Here is a 19,198-nt window from a genome sequence, read left to right as displayed (position 1 = left end):
CACAGAGAAAGAGCAGGAAGTGAACAGAGGGGGCCCTTAATAGTGTTCCCTGCATGTTTCTAGGTCAATCAAACAGCCAGGAAATGCTCAATTTGAATCCACCAATCAGAGAGTCTGTGTACTTTTTCCCGCCAAAACAGGTGCACCTGTTTTTACACACACACGCAGCACAGAGAGAGAGACAGGATTTCTGCAGTCTATTTCACATATTGATGATTCCCCTCAAACAAATGGCCATAATTTCCTAACCATAGGGGCTACAACTGTCATTCTCAGATCGTTTTGTTCAGAAGAGATGGGGGAATCCTTAAGTGTTGAGTATTTAAAATAAAAATAAGAATTATTAGAGATATATGACATAGATGATTGGTTGGCTTAGAAGCCATGAAGGCCCCAATATGCAAATTTTAATGTCTCCAGCCCTCAGATATGATTGGCTGGCTGGGAAGCCGTGCAGGCCCTGATATGTAAATTTGAATATTACAGTGCTCACAGAGGATTGACTTCCTGGGGACCTGGCAGAAATATATAGAAATACTATGATTACCCAGAAATACTACATTTAGTAGAAATACTATGTTTTAGCACAAATACTATAAAATGGCAGAAAGACTCTAATTAAGCAGAAATACTATATTAAGCACAAATCCTAAAAAAAGCAGAAATACTGTACTATGATTTGGTAGAAAAACTATAATAAATCACAAATACTATATTTGTCAGAAATACTATATTTAGCACAAATCTTATAAAATAGCAGAAATTGTATAATTTAGCACAAATACTGAAAAGCAGCAGAAATGCTATGATTGAGCACAATAGTAATAACTTAAATAGAAAAATTGGAAAAGCAAAATGGACAGCTGAAAAAATGCTGAACATGCTAAGGGTCCCTCAAATATACTTGTTAAATGAAAAAAATTGGCAAAAAAAATATAACAGCCACAAAATTACACAACAAGATCCAATTCAGTCAACCAGTCTAAATATATTGAATTTGAATCTTACAATGAGATGCTCCCATAAAAAGGCTTTCTCTCTCTCTCTGTCTCGCACGCACACACACACACACGCACACACACACACACACACACACACACACACACACACACACACACACACACACACACAGGGAGAGAGAAGCAAGTTTCTAGGTAAGTCAAACAGCCTGGACTGCTCAATTTGAATCCACCAATCAGAGAGGCTGTGTACTTTTTCCCGCCAAAACAGGTGCACCTGTTTTTACACACAATCAGCACAGAGAGAGACAGGATTTTTGCAGTCTATGGTCGTGTCCAGATTCATGGGCTGCATCCTCCTGAGGACCCGGCCCACGTAGACCGCGAAGGCCGGGTCCTCAGAAGGTCGGGTAGGCCGGAAGTAAACGGCGTGGGAAATTGGACGGTCTCGCCTTCTGATTAGCGTCACCGCTGTCTCGGTGGAGTTTAATAAACTCGGCCGTCTGCTCCTTGCTATCTAAAATATAACAGGACACTGGAGTAAATTCTCGACCGTCTCACACTTCTGTTTAATCAGTTTTCTGTTTGACGTTTAGTCAGCTGTGTAAAAACCAAGGAGGAACCCACCCGGGGGATTAATAAAGTTTTATTTTATCTAATCTAATAACTTTAATCTCAGCCAAACCGATTTACTCACAAACAAACAAAACACTGAAAAAAGCCCAACAATAACATTTTTAGGTTGTCTAAGTGACTTATATATTACGTTTAACCCGAGCAGCGAAAGTCCGCGGTGATCTGAAAATGATGTGCTGGGAGTTGTGCCGTTCTCGGCCGCATCAGTAACCCTCGAGCTCCCGGCGAGCTATCGAGCTGGTGGGTAGCAGACGTCTCCGAAAGCGTCGAAGCACTTTTGCAAATATGCGATATCTAAACAGAGCAGATATTTGATGTTTACACAGCTACTTTCTCGCCTGAAAATATGTTAAAAGTTTATTTTGTGACCCAGAAAGATTAGTAAGAGTAATTTTAAAACTTAGTAGCGGCCGCCATTGTTGGAAACTGGAGTTTGGCTGGGCCGCGCTATGAATTCTGGGATATGGTAGGCCACGAAGAACACACCCGACCCATCCTTCAAATTCGGGGAAAAGGAGGACGCATTTGTCGGCTGCATTCGGAGGAGTCTACGAATTTGGACAGCCTTCGGCGCGTCGCTGTGACGTAATCGGTCTACAAATGCGGCCTCAGGAGGATGCAGCCCATGAATTTGGACACAACCTCTTTCTCATAGTGAGGATTCCCCTCAAACAAATGGCCATAATTTCCTAACCGTAGGGGCTAGAACGGTCATTCTTAAACCGTTTTGTTCAGAAGAGATGGGGGAATCTTCAAGTGTTGACAATTTATCATTAAAATATGAATTATTGAAGATATTTGACTTGTAATGCACCATAACTGAGTCGAGGCGAAGCAAAAACTGCCTTGGCTTGCCCTCAAACAACGCTTTCTAACTCTAAATCTATTTGGAGCATCGATATCATTCTTTCACCGTAAGAGACAGCAGGCTTTGGTGAACAGTCATGGAAATTTTCAGGTCTCTGTGGAAATCCATCAAAAACATATGACGAGAGAAAACATGCCTCATTTCCAGAGTTTGAAATCTGAAGAAATCTGAGCGACGGACTAATTTCCTGCCCTCAAACAAATGTGACTCATCTCAGAACAGTAATAGGTGATAAAATAATTCTTGAATTGTGAGCGTCAGAAGTGTCTGAAGATATATTGGCAGAAGCCTCATGTCTTAACTTTGCTTCGTTAAGGAGATATAACGATTCGAAAATGCCTCTCATTAGAGAAATCCAGCGGTGATTTTGAACAAACTTTCCATTGAGTTTCTATGGACTGTTTTCAGACTTTGTATTGCTCTGAGGAGATTTGCCAAAATTCTATAAATCCCACAACAATAATAGTGACATTTTCAGAAAGCCAGCAAAAATACCTACGTTTTGATGTATAAATTGTGGTAGTTGAGTGAAAATTGAGCAAGTAGCAAGAAGTTGTTCGGACATGAAGAGAAGATTGAAAAAGGACAAGTGGCTCACTCAAAGCCAACTGCATAGCAACCATAACAACGCATGAATTTTCTGAAAAATCACAAAGATGTCCCTCTTTAACTCAAAACTTAAAGAGGGATAAGATGAAAACGGTAACAGATATGAAAAAGCTGAATCATACATGAATAGCCCAATAATTTGTAGTAGTTAAGTGTGTGGATGCTTAATCAGCATCCACACAATAAACCAACATAAAAAACGCAATTAATATTTTTGGATTCGGTCATTTGAGAACTGTATTTAATGTGGTTTGACTTACTGCATCTGATGAAGGTCATGTGTGGTGGTGAAACAGCTGAAAAGTTGTCCAACCCTGAAACCAGCCTTAAGCATAAGTTGTGTCAGCTGACTGTACTCTGGAGAGCTGAGACGACAGAACAGATGACCTCGAATTCCAGGATAATGACAAAAATTACAGCACGTACTGTGGTCTGGGGTGCTAAACATCAGCCTGGCATAAATGTTAAAGACAACATAAAATTTTAACAGTATTTTTATAGATTTTACAACTTGTCCTAAAGGTACAGACCCACAGCCATTCATATTACACCAAAGCAACAGAAATCCATTGAATTACACAAATGTTTGTGTTTTTTGGCTGCTGTGTGTCCACACCAAAATAAAAACATCTGTGAATCAACAGAAGCTTTCTGTTTTATAGTTACAGGACAGACATGAGCCAACAAAACAGACAGATTTTTTTTTTTTTACCACACAAGTATTTCTTTATCGTCCAGAAAAATTGAGACTTGATGTTGTAATCGCACTTTTTTTTTCTTTCTTTCCTTCTTTTTAATCTACTGACAGAAAGAGGATTTAAACTGGCAGTCAACAAAATTCAGGTGGATATCTAGGGATGGGAATCGACAACTGATCCTGTAAAGAACCGGTTCTTGGAGTTGAGCTAATTGTCAATTCCATTTGCACTCGCGCCACAATCAGCTGATTTCAGTTCGTGTGGGGGAATGGAAATTTGCACGAATGTAATCTCTTTGACATGTTGCTTAGTGATGGTGTTAAATCTCAAAGCAGAGCCAGTGAGAACCTGTGTACCATGAGTACTGATAAGAAATCGAATCGATAAGTGATATTGATAATGGAATCAGCATCACTCAATTCCCATCCCAATGGATGACTTGCTGTGGTTCCCAAAGGTTGGACGCAGAGTCTTTGCGGAGGGAGCGTGGTAAGAATAAAAAAACAAAACAGGATGCGTGGACACTGCTAGCATAATGGACAGGTTTTTGACGGGGCTCCCACACAGACACAAAGCAGGAGATGAAGCATCACCAAATATGCTTCCAAACCAACTTCCTTGGTTCAAGCCAAAGACTAGAAAATATGATGATATCGGCGGCCCCAAGATAGCCATCCCCGTCCCTAACAGAATTTGTTTCCCCTCCCCTCGGGAGCACACGCTGGGCTGTCCAAATCACGGACGACCAGTATCCCACATTCTTGACTTTTAGTTCACAAACACTTCTTATAATTGAATTTTGCCGTTACAGTAGGATGCAAATAATATCAGGCTGATCCTGCCACAGTTTGTTCCCCTGGTTCAAATCTCGGACGAAGAGTATCCCACAGTTGTTTGTGTTTTTAAAACCATTTTGCACAGAGAGGGAGGCGAAGATTTTCTTGTAAAACAAAGGGGGCCTAGCCAAAAAAGTTTGGGAACCACTGATTTAGAGAAAGAAATCGTAACCCTAACCGTTTTCGTACCAAGCTGTAAACATGTCATTTCCTCTCTGAAGTTGGGCGTTTTAATGAAGGTTTATGGAGTTTGGCTCGCTTTTAGTGCTGGCCTCAAGCAGACATTTGAAGAACTGCAGTTTGTTTGTTGTTCTCCTTTTTTGTGTTGCCTTCATTTTTCAGCACAACAGGTTTGCAACTTTATGGATCTGATCTTCAAGAATGGGGGTAATGTGCAGAGATGTGATGAGCCACAGGAGGAACACTTTGGGGAGGAAGTAGCTACGTCTAGGCTGCTTTATTCCCAAAGAGTCACCACAGCAGATAGCTCCAACCTTCCCAACAGAACAGCTTCCCGGGATCAAACCAGGGATCTTTCAGGGAATGTGTAAACACCTTGGACACTTTTTATATGTGCTATTGCTATTTTTATACATGTGCCTAATTTGGTTGTTTTCTTCTAGCCGGTGGAGTTTAATCATCGTGTGTTTTATTTATTTGCTATTGTGAAATAGTGAGCAGTGATCAAGAGGAAGTCAGGAGTCTTTACTGAGTGTATGGTAGGAGTGACAGATGGGTTCAAAGCTGAAACGGGATTATGCCGAGAGCTGAGCGTGTTCACAGTGGTGACGGATGATCAGGCAACGGTCTAAACAGACTGATGTTTGTATGTGATGCTCTGAGGAGGCTCTGATAAAGAGTGTGCGGTGAAGAGTACACTTTGTTTTTTTGTTTCTCTTTTTTAAGCTTGGCTAACCTCCCGTCCATTAACACTGAAGGAGCGTGGTCATGATTGTGCTGCTTCCTGCCTGGTCCACAGCGCCATGGATCCATCCCTGATCACTACAGCACGACATCAAGTTTAATTTTTGTTGCAAAATGGTAGAGACGTAGCGCCTTCCATCTGGTGACTGGTGACCATCAAGGACATGTTCAAGCTAAGAGCTCTAATGTACCTTTTCTATCGTTTCGCACAGGTGGGTGTGTCGGGAGTGTTACCCAAGCAACAGCGGCCTGTGTATAAACCCTGTGATACGGAAAAGGCAGCGAACACAGATCAGATGATGTAGATGCTTGGGTAACATAACAGGATGTTCAGCAGTGTCTTGTGTTTTCTAGTTCTCGGAGTTCTGCCAAAAGAGTTGGTTTATTAGTCTCATCAGGACAAAGAATCTTTTTCCTCGTGCTCCCAGAGTCTTTTAAAGACAGTTTGGCAAACACTGAATGTGCTGTCATGTGCCTTTTATTCAGAGCTGCTTCTGTCTTGCTGCTCCACTAGAAAAGCCTAGGTGGTTGTCTTTCCTATGAAATCTTGATTGTTCTGCCATGAAGCTTTAAATCCACAGGGTGTAACTTGAGGGTAACGACGATCTCCATATTATTTGGGGTGGGTGTGGCTCAGGTGGTAGAGGCAGTTGGCTACCAATGGAAGGTCGGTGGATGTTGGTAGTGTAGTAGAAATAATGGAGGACTTAAACTGAGTAGAAAAGCCTGTTTATCATGTGTTCACAGGATGCTCTCGTTGGCTTTCCTACTCGATTTTGCCAAGTGGCCAATTTTACAGAGTTAGGCTATATCACCCCCCTATTTTTCACACTAACCTTAAAGCTTGGAGTATATGGTCTTTACATGCTTTAATGTTCAAAAGATATATTTTTCTTCATTTACCACTGCTGCATTTCAGCTCCCGTCTCTTTGCTGCGCCTCTGGAAACGTCTCCTTTCAATCGGTCAGCTGGCACGATCAAAGCAAAGGTTCTGTGTATATAAGGCACAGCCCTAAAGAGCTGCTGACCAGTAAAATGAAATAAGCTTCAGTCACAATAAACAATAGAGCTGAAAAGCATGGCTGTTATCTTCACATTACATCAATGGTCAGACTATGTTATGACATCAGGGTTTTAAAAGAAGCTTGAAAAATGGCTTCAAAGTGTCGGCTGGTTTACAGGTTACAGAACTGAGTCTGAATGTGGAGCATTTGGGTATTTGGATCACCACATCATGTGTCTCCTGCTGTCTGACAGCAAAAATGGAAGATATGTAAGAAAGCACAGCCTGTTTTTAAAAAAGTAAGCGTAAATGTGAACACAGGAGAGGGGCAAGCACGTCAGCTGCCACTGTGAGGACACTAAACATAAAGAGATCAAAAAAGCACTGGGTCTTCAGTTACTCAGATGCTATAGGAGTGCTTTGAAGACTTGTGTTTGTTCTTGCAGCATAAAATGCAGCATTTGGTGTGCTTTGCTCACAGCCAAGACATTTTAGGATTAAGGGCTAGAGAGCTGAGTGGAAACACAACGGCTGACTGTAAGAGAGTCTTTGCTCAAGTGAATGAATTAATGATCTTTACTGTTATACATAGTACAATAACATTTGGTTTGGCGTTCTCTTCATCCTATAAGATGACAATAAACAGATTAAGAAGCTTAAGCAGCATCATTGTAAATGGTCATATTGTTTGTGTGTGTATTGAAGTGTATTCTGAGGATTTCTGTGTTTACAGTCAGTTGTGTAGTGTGGTGAAACTGGGGTGATGGAATCTGACCCTGTAGGGTAAAACGTGTCTGAGTCTGTTGATTCTTGTTTTTATTGTCATGAACAGTTTGCCAGATGGCGGTGACTCAAACTATTGATCCTGTCTGCAGCCTTCCTTATCCTGATGGCACAGATGGATTCCAGATGTGGAAGTTGGGCCCATTTCAGTTTTCTGAGGAAGAAGAGCCTCTGTCGTGCAAACCTGACCAGCTGGCAGGTGCAAGTGGGAGATGTGGTTTCCTAACCGTGGACCTCAAGCGGAGGTGCTGAGGATCATTGTATCTACACTGCTGACCATCAGTCGGATGGTTCACTTCCAGCCTGCAGGCCCTTTCCATCATTAGAAATGTGGGTGATCATCTGCAAACGTGATTTTGGAGTTTGGGGAGCAGATGGTGTGAAGTCGTAGGTAAATATTGTGTAGAGCACTGGACTCAGCTCACAGCCCCGTGGGGTGTATCTGTGTTTAGTGTGGGAGTAATAGAGGTGTGTTTGCTGAGAGCCGGTCAAGCAAATCACTACATGGGCGTCGAGTTGCTGTGTCACATAGTAACGTACACATTGGGACTGGAAGAAAAGATTGTGCTGCAGTATTTCTGTGGCAAGGACACTAGGCCTTTGTGAACCACATGCAGGAGAGGGAAAAACACAAGAAGGAAAATCCAAAAAGCGTAACACTGCATGAGTGATTTAATCTGACCACAGTGTGGAATGCCTCTGCAAATGATCTGAATACTCAGACATGTGGAAACTATTGTGTTATACAAAGTACAATAAAGTTTGGTTTGGCGTTCTCTTCATCCTAAAAGATGAAAATAAGCAGATTAAGAAGCTTAAGCAGCATCATTGTAAATGACAGGGTCATATTGTTTGTGTGTGTATTGAAGTGTATTCTGAGGCAAATGAGTTTGCTCTTTCTCTTTACTGCAGCACACATAACGTCATCTTTTAGGTTCAGTTGCACTTAATGTGACATTAAAACAAATTCTGCATATAGTTAAAAACAGTACTGTGTACTGCTGAGAGCTATTCTAATAAAAGGAATTACAGTTGCTGCCCCCTTTTTGGAAGCAAACTATAAAAAAAATGAGGGATGCTTTAAGACTTTTGCAGCGTATCGAACACTGTACTTTTATATTTAGCTAGTTTAGTGTTTATTTGTCTATTAACTTGTGCTCGTGCGTGCATCTGAACCGAGACGATATAACTCCTGATCACTTGGACAGAGACAAAGTAGGCAGACTGTTCTCAAATCATTTTATAACGCTGTAAACGAATGCCACAGACCATAAATGCCATAAATGATTTGTCACAGAAAAGCAAAACAAACAGCAAACAAACCCACGACCAGCAAGATTGAATACAATATCAAACTGTCGTCTGGGGCGCTCCGGCTCACATCTCACTCAGCGTTACATTCAACACTGTGCTCTGCCAACAAACACATCATCGTCCCGTGATGTGTCTCGGATAGAATAATTAGAGCCGGGATGGATTCTACTGCAGGGAGCAGCAAAGAAATAAAAAAAGGAGACAAGTCGAATCGTGGGGATAGTAGTTTGGGGACGCTGGGTCCTAAACTGTTCTTATTCAAGGTACAACTTGCTGGCCTGTATTATATACACTAAATGCAAATGTTTAATTGCATTTTTGCACTTTTTTGCAATTCCTAAGAATACTGGACTCTAATTCACACTTGCATTAATAATTTTATTTGACTTTGACTTGGTATACCCCTCAGGTACGCTCCCGTAGTGATGAAGTCCTCCCTCTCTTTGTGCCATGATGCCAGCTGATGACTAATACCTCAAAGCTTGGCTTCATATTTCACCAGACACAACAAAATAAGTCTGCATTTTTTTTCCTGAAAAACAACACTGTCACAGTGACATATCTTATAACCTGAATAGAACCTGTAAGCATTTTATCACATTAACCATATACACTGCTACTTTTTTATCCAGTTCAGCTTATTATTTCTGGCATGTGAAGAGGCCAAAAGAGAGTGAGCGAAAGAAAAAACCTTTCCTTGCTCCTGTTCCATATTTTTCCATGATCAAAATGATCGCTCCCAGTCCCTTCCTCTGGCACACAGCAGTACAATGAGGTATGAACAGTTGTATATATCTCTTTCTTCTTCTTTTTTGGTCTCTGTTTGATCATTTATCGTCATGTATTTCTTTACACTTCTTTTTTGTATAGTGAGCTTTGTTCCCCATCAAAAGCTATATTATCGTTACAACACTGACACTTTTACACATGGCAGATGTATACATTGCATGATTAACCTTAGCTGGAGCTCTGATAGATGCTGACATCAGGATGCAAATGTTTTTTTCTTATTTTTATTGACTCTAGCTTAACAAATGATACAGCTAAAGCAACTGTGGAGAGCACAAATCAGGTTCATTCACTTTCAGTTCCAACTGGACGATGGATTTGGCAACACTTTATCTTTTAAACAAGTTCAGAAATATTTTCACTGAGACGGTAACCTGGTTATTCACATTTCAGAGGTGTTATAAGGGACTGTACGTAAATTATTAATGAGGGGTGTGAAAGAAAAGATGTTTATATACAAATATAAATAATCCCCTAAAATGTAAATATATATAGAATTGAATAAAATAGTACACCTGAAACCATACATCTCTGTGTATTTGTTATATGGTATTTGTGGCCAAAGTATTTACTGTACTGAATACCTTCTGAGTCAAGAGCAAGGCCCATGTATAGCAAGGAATTCAATGACTTTTTCCACACCAATTATCTATGTACCTTGTCAAAGAAAATCTTTCATTGTATCAGCTTTTAGCAAAACTATTAAAATATGGTGTCAACACCAAATGGGCAGTAGACAGAGCGAAGTTAGCTCTAAGCTAGTAAGCTAATCTTTGGTCCCAACATTAGTTGTAAAATTGACATTAGCTCAAATTGACTATAGTTTTTTTTAATCACCTACATCTATCAAATTAGCCCAACGCCAAATTGCTGATAACTCAAGTATGACCAGCAAATAAAAATATTATCATGAGTAAACCTCGAAACAGCAAGATTACAACATCATCAGCTAGCTAGCTAATTAGTGGTTTTACTTAGAACAGAGAGTAGAGTTTGTCAGAGCAAAGATTAGTTTATCATTTATGTATTAAAATTAATTTAAGAATTGCAGGACGTTGCGGGCTGTCACCGGGTGAAATTATTTGCAAAGACTGTGCTAAAAGGTTTGTGTGACACTCTTCACAGTTTCACTACAGCTTAACAAATAGTTAGCAAGTGGTTACAGAGTGCTAGCAACCACCAAAGTAATCCCGAGGAGGTTTTCGCTGCAGTCGTAAACCCTTAGATGACCAGTTTCACCTGCTGACAGTAAGCAACTTTCTGTTACCACTCTCCAACTGGTTGGGGAGAGATTTTTCACCTGCTGCCGGTGATTACCACAGGATCACAGACTAGTGTAGGCGAGCCTAACTGAGCCTTTAGGAACTGACTTCACAGCAACTGCCAGCAAACTTCAGCAACTGTTCAGAGAAAATACATTTTGCCCGAACAACTTGTGATTGCCAGGCAGTCACTAACTGGTCTCTAAGCCTGTGTGACTGGGACAGTGGTATATTACGTTTTAGTGTATGAGAGGTTGCAGTAGTGACAAAATAAAAAAAGGTCAGAAGTAAGAAAAATGTAAGATTTAAAACCTTAAAAAAAAAAAGTATGAATCCAAAACACTGACTAGCTTATCACACTAAACGTATATTTTTGAATAATGCAATTCATTCATTCTTATACAGCAGTGTGTATTACAGTGCAAGCAGTACAGCTGCTAGATACAGCCAACTATGGTGCCAAATGCAATCGCCTGTTCCAAGAAGTTTCAATCGTATTTATTAATATGGCTTCTTTTTCAGTTGGCTAAACTGAAGATGAGCTGAACCCTGACCCATGGGTAATGTCTGAGCACTAGCTACCACTGCACCAATGACGGTCTGAAAGTGCATATACAGCCATATTCTCACAGTAAAGCATCAACACAGATAGACATTCACTTACCAAGAAAAATCAGATGCAAATAAAGACAAAAGTATCATTAAAAAACAAAATTAAAAAATTCCTCTATACCCAAAACATTCACTTCATCCCTTCCTTTAAATCACTCGAACGTTTTCAGTCATCACACAGTTCTTTCATAAACATACTAGTTTTTTCTTAAAACGACTCATCAGTAGCAGTCTGTCACAGGACGTGGTTCATGTCCACCTCCAAAGCTCAACGGCCCAGAACGACGAACACTTGGTGCACAACAAAAGCAACATTGAAAGAACATGAGTGTGGGACTTCACATCGTGTCTTTAATTATACAATTTCAGTATTTTACATTCCACGTGTGGACATATTCCTGCAGGGATTGTCGTCTTTCTCCACCAGAGAGTGCTAGCATGAGCCGTAGCAGGTTTCTGGGAGAGGGTGTGGAAAGGAAGGAGAGGCATATGGAGGAAACACCCGGGGGGGTTGGAGTTGGAAGGATGTGGAAAGGTGGATGCAAGGATGAGAGCAATGATGTTGGCTTACGGATGTTTTCCCTGGGTAAGTAATAAAAACAGTAGTATTTGTTAGCTTTGTGCAGCTGCAGAGCTTAGCATCAAGTTCACATTTGAGTTTATTGTAAACGTAATATAACCCTTCCTATGATCTCAGAGGCAGACAGAGAAAGCAAACTGTAGTGATGGTGTGGAAAACATGGAGACTGTTATTCTACAGCTTGACTGGGACGTCGGGACATGAAGCGGACGGAGGTAGCCTACCTCTGAGTGGCCTCAATTATGTCCAACAATGCTACACTGCCACAAGAACACGTGTTTTTGACTCTATGGCTCACACAGGTAAGTGCACCAACTACTTGAGTCATGTCCAAGCAGACAGAACAAATCAGTTCTTTTATTCTGATTTCTTAATGTAAAATGCTTTTTTGGTTTTTTGTCTTGTCACTGAAGCACTGCTTTAAGATTATGAAGCCAAAAAAATTAGAAAAGACACTCCATGCTATTAGTAACAGAGCTGTCATGCAGAAAATATGCATGGCTACTTCGTCACTATGATGATCAAGACAACAAATGAAGGTACAGTCCTGTGCAGCTACTTCTCATTGGAGTTTAAAAACCCAACCGCTGAGATCAGACTTAAAGAGCTACCTGGACATGTCTGCTATGTGATGATGACTGTGGAAGGTGAGAAGGATGGTTGCTGTCTCTCCACTATGCTGGTGCAGCTGATCACGGCTGAAGGCAGTGTGCTCTGTGGTGCTGGTGTGCTGTGTTTTTTTTTCTCTTTTTAAAGGACAGGAAGAGGATTTCCCCAGTGATCATTTGGCTGAGAAGGAGAGAGAGGGTGAGACAGAGAGGCCATGCTGCCAGCTCCAGTCTAAATCATGAAGTTGACCTCAGTCTCAAACTCGGGGGGGGGGATTCACCAAGAGGTTCGCAAAAAGCAAATCAGCCATGAGTTGATGATCTCCACAAGGCATCTATAAAGATTATATGTATGCATCCACACAGGAAGTGCATCACTTTGAAGCTGAACATTGGTGATTAGCAGATGTTACCGATGGCCAACTAATATGGTCACCTTTGAATGTATTTACTGTAAATCATATGTCAATTACATACCCTGTTATGCTTATTTAAAGCTCTGTTCTGGTTTAAAAAGCATCCTTTGCTTGGTGTAGCACTTCAGTTCATCCACTGCCTGAAACAAGCGATTCTGCGCTCTCCTTCCCTCCTGATAAACAACTTGCTGTTTTTCTGGGATGAGCGACTTCTGACTCGCAGGATTACTTGTACATACACTCAACTCATTATTGGAAACTTCTCTGTTTAAACACAGTGACAGAATATAAGAAAACGCACATCAGGTCCAAAGTCTAACCCCAAGTCCAACGTATTAAAACAACTGTATTACAGACATTGATTCTTGTGCTACATGAGCGGTCAGATTCACGATCTGATTGGAACTGGCAGCATAAACTCACCCACTGATAGCTCGAATGCCACATACAATACCTGTTTTGTGTTTGTGTATAAATATTTGCTCCTGTATTGTGTATATTTGTACAACCTCTGTGAGGCACATTTACATGTGTGAATTAGAAAGCCAGCAGTACCCTGTCTGAGCCGTAGCCCGGTTGCAGCGTGGCTTTCATTCACAGTGATAGTGAGTGCAGTACAGCAGGTCGGGAGACGGCCGCTCTGAACTTGTACAGCTCAATCATCCTATTGCCGTGTGTGTGTGTGTGCAACTGTATCCCTGTATAAGCACGTTCTATTTAAATACCCTGCAACATAGATTGGTAACACGGAGAGTGGCAGCGCCACATCACAGTCCTTGTTGGTTATATAAGATCATCAGGGAGGATATTGGGAATGCTACAGACTAGCAGGGAAAGGGAAAGGTTTAGGAGAGGTCATAGAGGAAAGGAGTTCAGGGCTGCTGAAGAATACAGGCATGGTTTTAGTGCAACAGAAAAAAAACCTGATAATCACTTGTAGAGGATGGCAGTGCGGGATATGGTTGGTGGAGATGGTCTCAGAAATGTTAAATTCATGATTTGAATTTCTGGGCCAGTGTTTTCCGTTTGTGCTGCGATGGCGAGGGACGAATTCAGGGACGTATCGCTCGGCGTCTGCGTATGTTTGCTGGTGGCCTGAACTGCGTCACACTGCAACGGTCACACACACTCGCTGTTTCCCTCGCTTTCGGCCAGGACGAAAAGTCATATCCTCAGGCGGATTCTGCTGACTCGGTTGCTGTTTATTTACCTTCCAGTCACCACCCAGAAGAGTCTCTTGGGCTGATCGGACAGGGCTAAAATTCAACTGGGGTGCCAGTTTCCAGCTGTCCGTGTCCTGACAGCTTCCTCCAAGTTCAATTGGCACACAGATCCAGATTCACAGATTCATGTCTGCAGTGTTGTCACTTTAGGTTCTTAAATAAAAATTAAAAATGACTCTTGATCCCAATTTTTTTGTGATAAAGTCTGAAAAAGGGGGGGACTGAATTTCAGCTGTTGATCTCTGGCCCATGTAAAAGACACTCAGTGGGTCCATGCTTGCAAGTCCTTTGTGCACGGTGAGTACATATATCTGTATTTTTATATCTCTGTGCATGTTTATGTGTACGCGCTGCAGGTAGAGGGGGAGCTCCTTTTAAATGAGAGGTGAGGTAGAATCTGCCAGTTTCAGGCAGGACTTGACATGGATACAGGCGATGGGGAGAAGCCTGAAGAGGTTTCCACAACCACCACCATGTGCTAGTGCTGAACCTAACACAAATCAGTGGAAAGCTGAGGGCGTGGACCATAGAGCAGGGGGATCCAATGGGATACTCAAACACTGACCCAAAGACACAGGAAGTGTGCACAACTCAGCAGGAGGAAGTGCTGATCACAAAACAACTGCGGTAATACATGTGATAATAACTAAATGGGTGTTTAATATGCATATGAGTATGTGAGGTAAAGACAACAGCAGGTATGTGTTGGAGAGGTATTCCAGCTGTGTATAAATATAAGCAGACGTCCTGTGTATGCTATAGTTAGTATAAAAACAACGTCACAATCAGCTTTTCTCTTCCTGGATGCTTAAGATGCCATGACTAAATCAGTGCTTTCTGAGGAACGGGGTTGGAGCAGGCCATTAGCCTTTCAGCAGCTAATGGCCAGTTGGAGGTAAAGATGATCCAAATCCACTGAATCCAATGAATAAGAAAAAAAAGTATTATTTTTATTTTTTATTTTGGTAGATCATGAATGAAAAATACGTTTTAGAATAAATCTGCTTATAACTCCTTGACATGGAAATGATAAAAACAACGTCCTAGAACTCCTGAAGAAGCAATAAAGTAATAGTGACTGATATTCTGGGAAACAGGATTTCTTTCTTTGCTTTCTTACTTTGGTGAAAATAACACAATTTCCAAATCTGTCCCTTAAAAAATAAACTACAGCCAATAAAAGCACTAACTTAGCACAAAACAGGAAATAATAAAACATCTGGCTTTAAACATTCCAACAAACAACAACAACTAAGCTAAACATAAAAAAAAATCATCCACAGCCACCGCCGCGCTATGAATCCTGGGATAGGCTGGGCAACAAAGGATACACCCGACAAATCCTTTAAATCTGGGGAAAAGGAGGACGCATTTGTGGGCCGCATTTGGAGCAGCCCTGGGACAGCCTTCATCGCCCAATAGTGACGATGCTATGCTAGCATAGCTTAGCTTAGCTTAGCATAGCTTAGTATAGCTTAGCATAGCTTAGCATAGCTTAGCATAGCTTAGCATAGCTTAGCTTAGCATAGCTATGCTAAGCTAAGCAGTCTCTAGCGTTAGCTTCAAATACTGCATAAGAATGGTATCAAACTTTATATTTAAGTCACAGCAAGAAAGAAAGTAAACCTGTTTCCAAGAATATCGAACCATGTCAGTAAACAAAGAGAATTTACTGCACAAAGATGGATAGCAAAACACTTAGCGATCACAGAAAGCACCGTGATGTTCATGACATCTTGTAACCTCTGATGCACTACAGTAATTAATACCTATGGGTTCAGTGTCCCAGGCATGGATTAAGCCCAGTTCCACACTTGAAGGAAAATTCAATGAAGATTTCAACTGAAAACAAAGTTTTTAGTGTTTTTTTTTAGACTGGGTTTAGTCCCTGCTCAGGAAACCGAGCGATAACATCTCATGTCTGCAGTTATAAGACATATCTGTATATAAATAAGGGCTTCATACAAAGTTTTCTCACTGTAGCTTGCATATGGTTTGACTAAATATTACACGAGTCTGTGTTTTCTAATCAGAAAGGTAATATTGTTTGAGGTAATATTGTAGGGGTGTCTTTTGTGCATGTACACCATGTGCCTGTGTATACACGAGAGAGAGAGAGGTCAGTACGTGAGGGAGGTAGGTCAACAAAGACTCACGGGGCCTTGGCAGGTTGAGGGCTAGGCTGCGGACAGAGGATGCTTTTGCAGTTAAGGAGATGTGAGGGAAGTGTAGGGATTGAAAGAGAAGCTAATGATCAGGCCCCAGAGATTAAAACAAAACAAAAAAAGCACTTATCTGAGGTGATAGGTGGCTGTGCAGCTAGTAGAAACATAACCCTCAGTTTGCATTAGTCAGGAGCAGTACAGCTGTGTATCCATGGGGGTGCAAAAAGAGGCAATGCAATTGTTTGCATATAAATACACTTTTTATGGTGTATGAATGTGTGAATAGTTATGTAAGTATTTACACTGCTTGTACTTTGTGTGTGTGCCTAGTGAGACTGATTGCATTCCTCTGATAATATTGATGTGTGCTTGCTGGTGGTGGATGTTGTAGTTGCTTGACAAATCAAAAAAACAAAACAAAACAAAAAAACAGACACAAAGGGGCAACAAAAGAAATTTACAGAGTGTGCTCTCCATGAAGAGAAAAAAAAATCCAGTTTTTCGTCCTCGCTTGTCCTCCAGCCAAACTTCCCCTCAAAGCCACCACAAAAGTGTTCTTTCTGAGGGTGATGTACAGTTACACTTCCTGGTCCTCGAACACCTCCAGGAAGAGCGGGGGAAACAGTTCATTGGGACACTCGACCTTCATGTGAAGGAAACGGCTGGCGTGGCAAGCCCCGATCATGCGCAGGTCTGTCACCTTCATCAGCAGCTTGGGCCAAAAGTGGGGAATGTTGTGCTTGCGGTAGTTTATATAGTGCTCGAACGCCAGAAGGTAAGCCTCTTGGCACTGCTCAATCTTCTCCACGCTGGTCAGCCCTGAACGGTCTGCAGGCAATAAAGAACACAGGAACAATTACATGGGAAATGTGCCCTCCGCTGCCGGGTTCCTTTTAAAACAGGAGAAAGATTGCAAATTGAAATGCTGCATACATTTTTCTTGGAGAGGGCAGAATAAGTGATGTGACAGTGAGTACTGGAAACAGAATCTCTGAACAGAACATCGTATTTATATATAACTTATATAAATGAAGCTGTTGGTTTATTAAAAGTAGTATAAAGGATTATTTTGATAGTCAACTAGTCACCGATTATTTTTGTGATTAGTCAACTAAACATGCGTCCATTGGAGGTAAAACATACAGCTTATTGCACCAGCAGCATCTGCTCTTATAGAACTATCATTATCTTACAGCTTTAAGTGTTTAAGGCTAACTAAAAATAAAGACAAGATGATAGTTTATTAAACTTTTAATGAAATTTGCAGATTGTCTCGGTGGAGTTCAATAAACTCAGCCGTCTGCTCCTTGCTATCTAAAATATAACAGGACACTGGAGTAAATTCTCTACCAAATTCTGTTTAATCAGTTTTCTGCTTGACGTTTATTCAGCTGTGTAAAAACTATAACTTTAATCACAGCCAAACTGATTTACTCAGGAACAAATAAAACACTGAAAAACGTCAAACAATAACATTTTTAAGTCTGAAACGATGTGCAGGGAGTTTGCTGTTCTCGGCTCTAGTGACCCCGGTCAGCTATCGAGCTGGTGGGTAACAAACGTTTCCGAGAACGTTGGAACACTTTTGCAAGTATATGATGTCTTGATAAACTGGAGGTTACACAGCTACATTCTCGCCTGAAAATATCTTAAAAGTTTATTTTGTGACCCAGAAAGAGTAATCAGAGTAATATTAAAATAAATAGCTGCTACCATTGTTGCCAGCTGGAACTGGCTGGGCCGCGCTATGAATTCTGGGATAGGTTGGGCCACGAAGAATACACCCGACCAATCCTTCCTTTCTGGGGATAAGGAGGACACATTTGTCTTTTGAATTTGGACATCCTTCGCCACGCCACTGTGACGTAATCGGCCTACAAATACGGCCTCCGAAGGATGCGGCCCCTAAATGTGGGCACAGCTACAATACCGGACACCGGACATGCATTCCTGCCATCTTCTGTTTCAGTCCGTTATTAAACTCTTAAATCCTACTACTTATTCCTGCGTCTTTCAGGATCTTGCAAAGCTTCAAACGACGCGTCAACTATTAAAGTAATCGTCAACGTTTTTGATAGTCGACAAACCTAATTGAAAGTGGCAAAAGTGTGGCAATTCAAACACTGGAACTGTGTGTTTGCAACCAGAGAATTAGCACCCATCGGCTACAAGGAAAAAAAGCCCAATATTCACAATTTGGAAAAAGCTGCTGTGTTCAGTATCTTTACCCCTAAAAATATCTCAAATGTACTCAGAAACAAACACATCCTGACAGAATTCCAGCAGCAGCGTGTCCATAAATAAGCTGCCTTAGGTCATCCTAGGTCTTGGAGAGATTCCAAGACCTTGAATGACCTGCAGGATCTGCTCTTCTGATCTGCAGTGCTGCACAGTGCTTTGCTTTCCAACTATCAATCATGCCGATACTGTCTGTCCCTCCCTTGTAGTGTTGTTCAGACATTATTCTGTCCATCCTCTGAGTGTATCACTGCACACTAGTTACATCATTTCAACTATGAAACAGAGAATTAAAGAGATTTATGAGAAACTATTATTGCATTTTATTTTATAGCAGATGGTTTTGTGAATAAGCATCTAATATAATTAATGTTAAGATTGCCTCTGGGTGTCTTTTACTTCACACTTTGAAGAAATCCAGCCCGAGTGGGGCTTTGTGGCCCAGCTTCAGAGACAGTGACTGTCTAGGAATTAGGGCTGTGTGGTGATAGGATTAAAAGCAGATTAGACAAGATTATTCCCATTCAGGTTGTTTAGGGAGTGTGGGAATTTAGTTGATGTGTTTTTCCTTTTTCCATCAGTGTGCAAATAAAGCCGGTGTGATCAGCTTTATGTCTGTGGTTAAAGGCTGTTAAACTGTGGTAGACTTTTAGCATTAGAGCAGAAGTAAAACT

The 19,198-nt window shown here is 41.2% G+C and overlaps 1 protein-coding gene across 4 annotated transcripts in view; it reads right to left on the bottom strand.

Moving 5' to 3' along the window:
* Positions 1–8,583: 8,583 nt before the first annotated feature.
* The window catches only part of LOC102790037 (thyroid hormone receptor alpha), a 144,882-nt gene continuing 134,267 nt past the window's right edge, over positions 8,584–19,198 (bottom strand). For all 4 annotated transcript variants that reach the window (XM_006805117.3, XM_035914014.2, XM_006805119.2 and 1 more), the window contains one exon: positions 8,584–17,114. In XM_006805117.3, coding sequence (XP_006805180.1) covers positions 16,864–17,114 — 251 coding nt within the window. In that variant the 3' untranslated portion in view covers positions 8,584–16,863. The remainder of the gene's footprint in view (positions 17,115–19,198) is intronic.

Source organism: Neolamprologus brichardi, unplaced genomic scaffold (assembly GCF_056152115.1).
Source record: "Neolamprologus brichardi isolate AB-2024 unplaced genomic scaffold, ASM5615211v1 NODE_ptg000031l+_length_7269946_cov_1, whole genome shotgun sequence".
NCBI lineage: Eukaryota > Metazoa > Chordata > Actinopteri > Cichliformes > Cichlidae > Neolamprologus > Neolamprologus brichardi.
The sequence above is the reverse complement of the archived record's forward strand: the minus strand, read 5'-3'. Positions and strand labels throughout refer to the sequence as shown.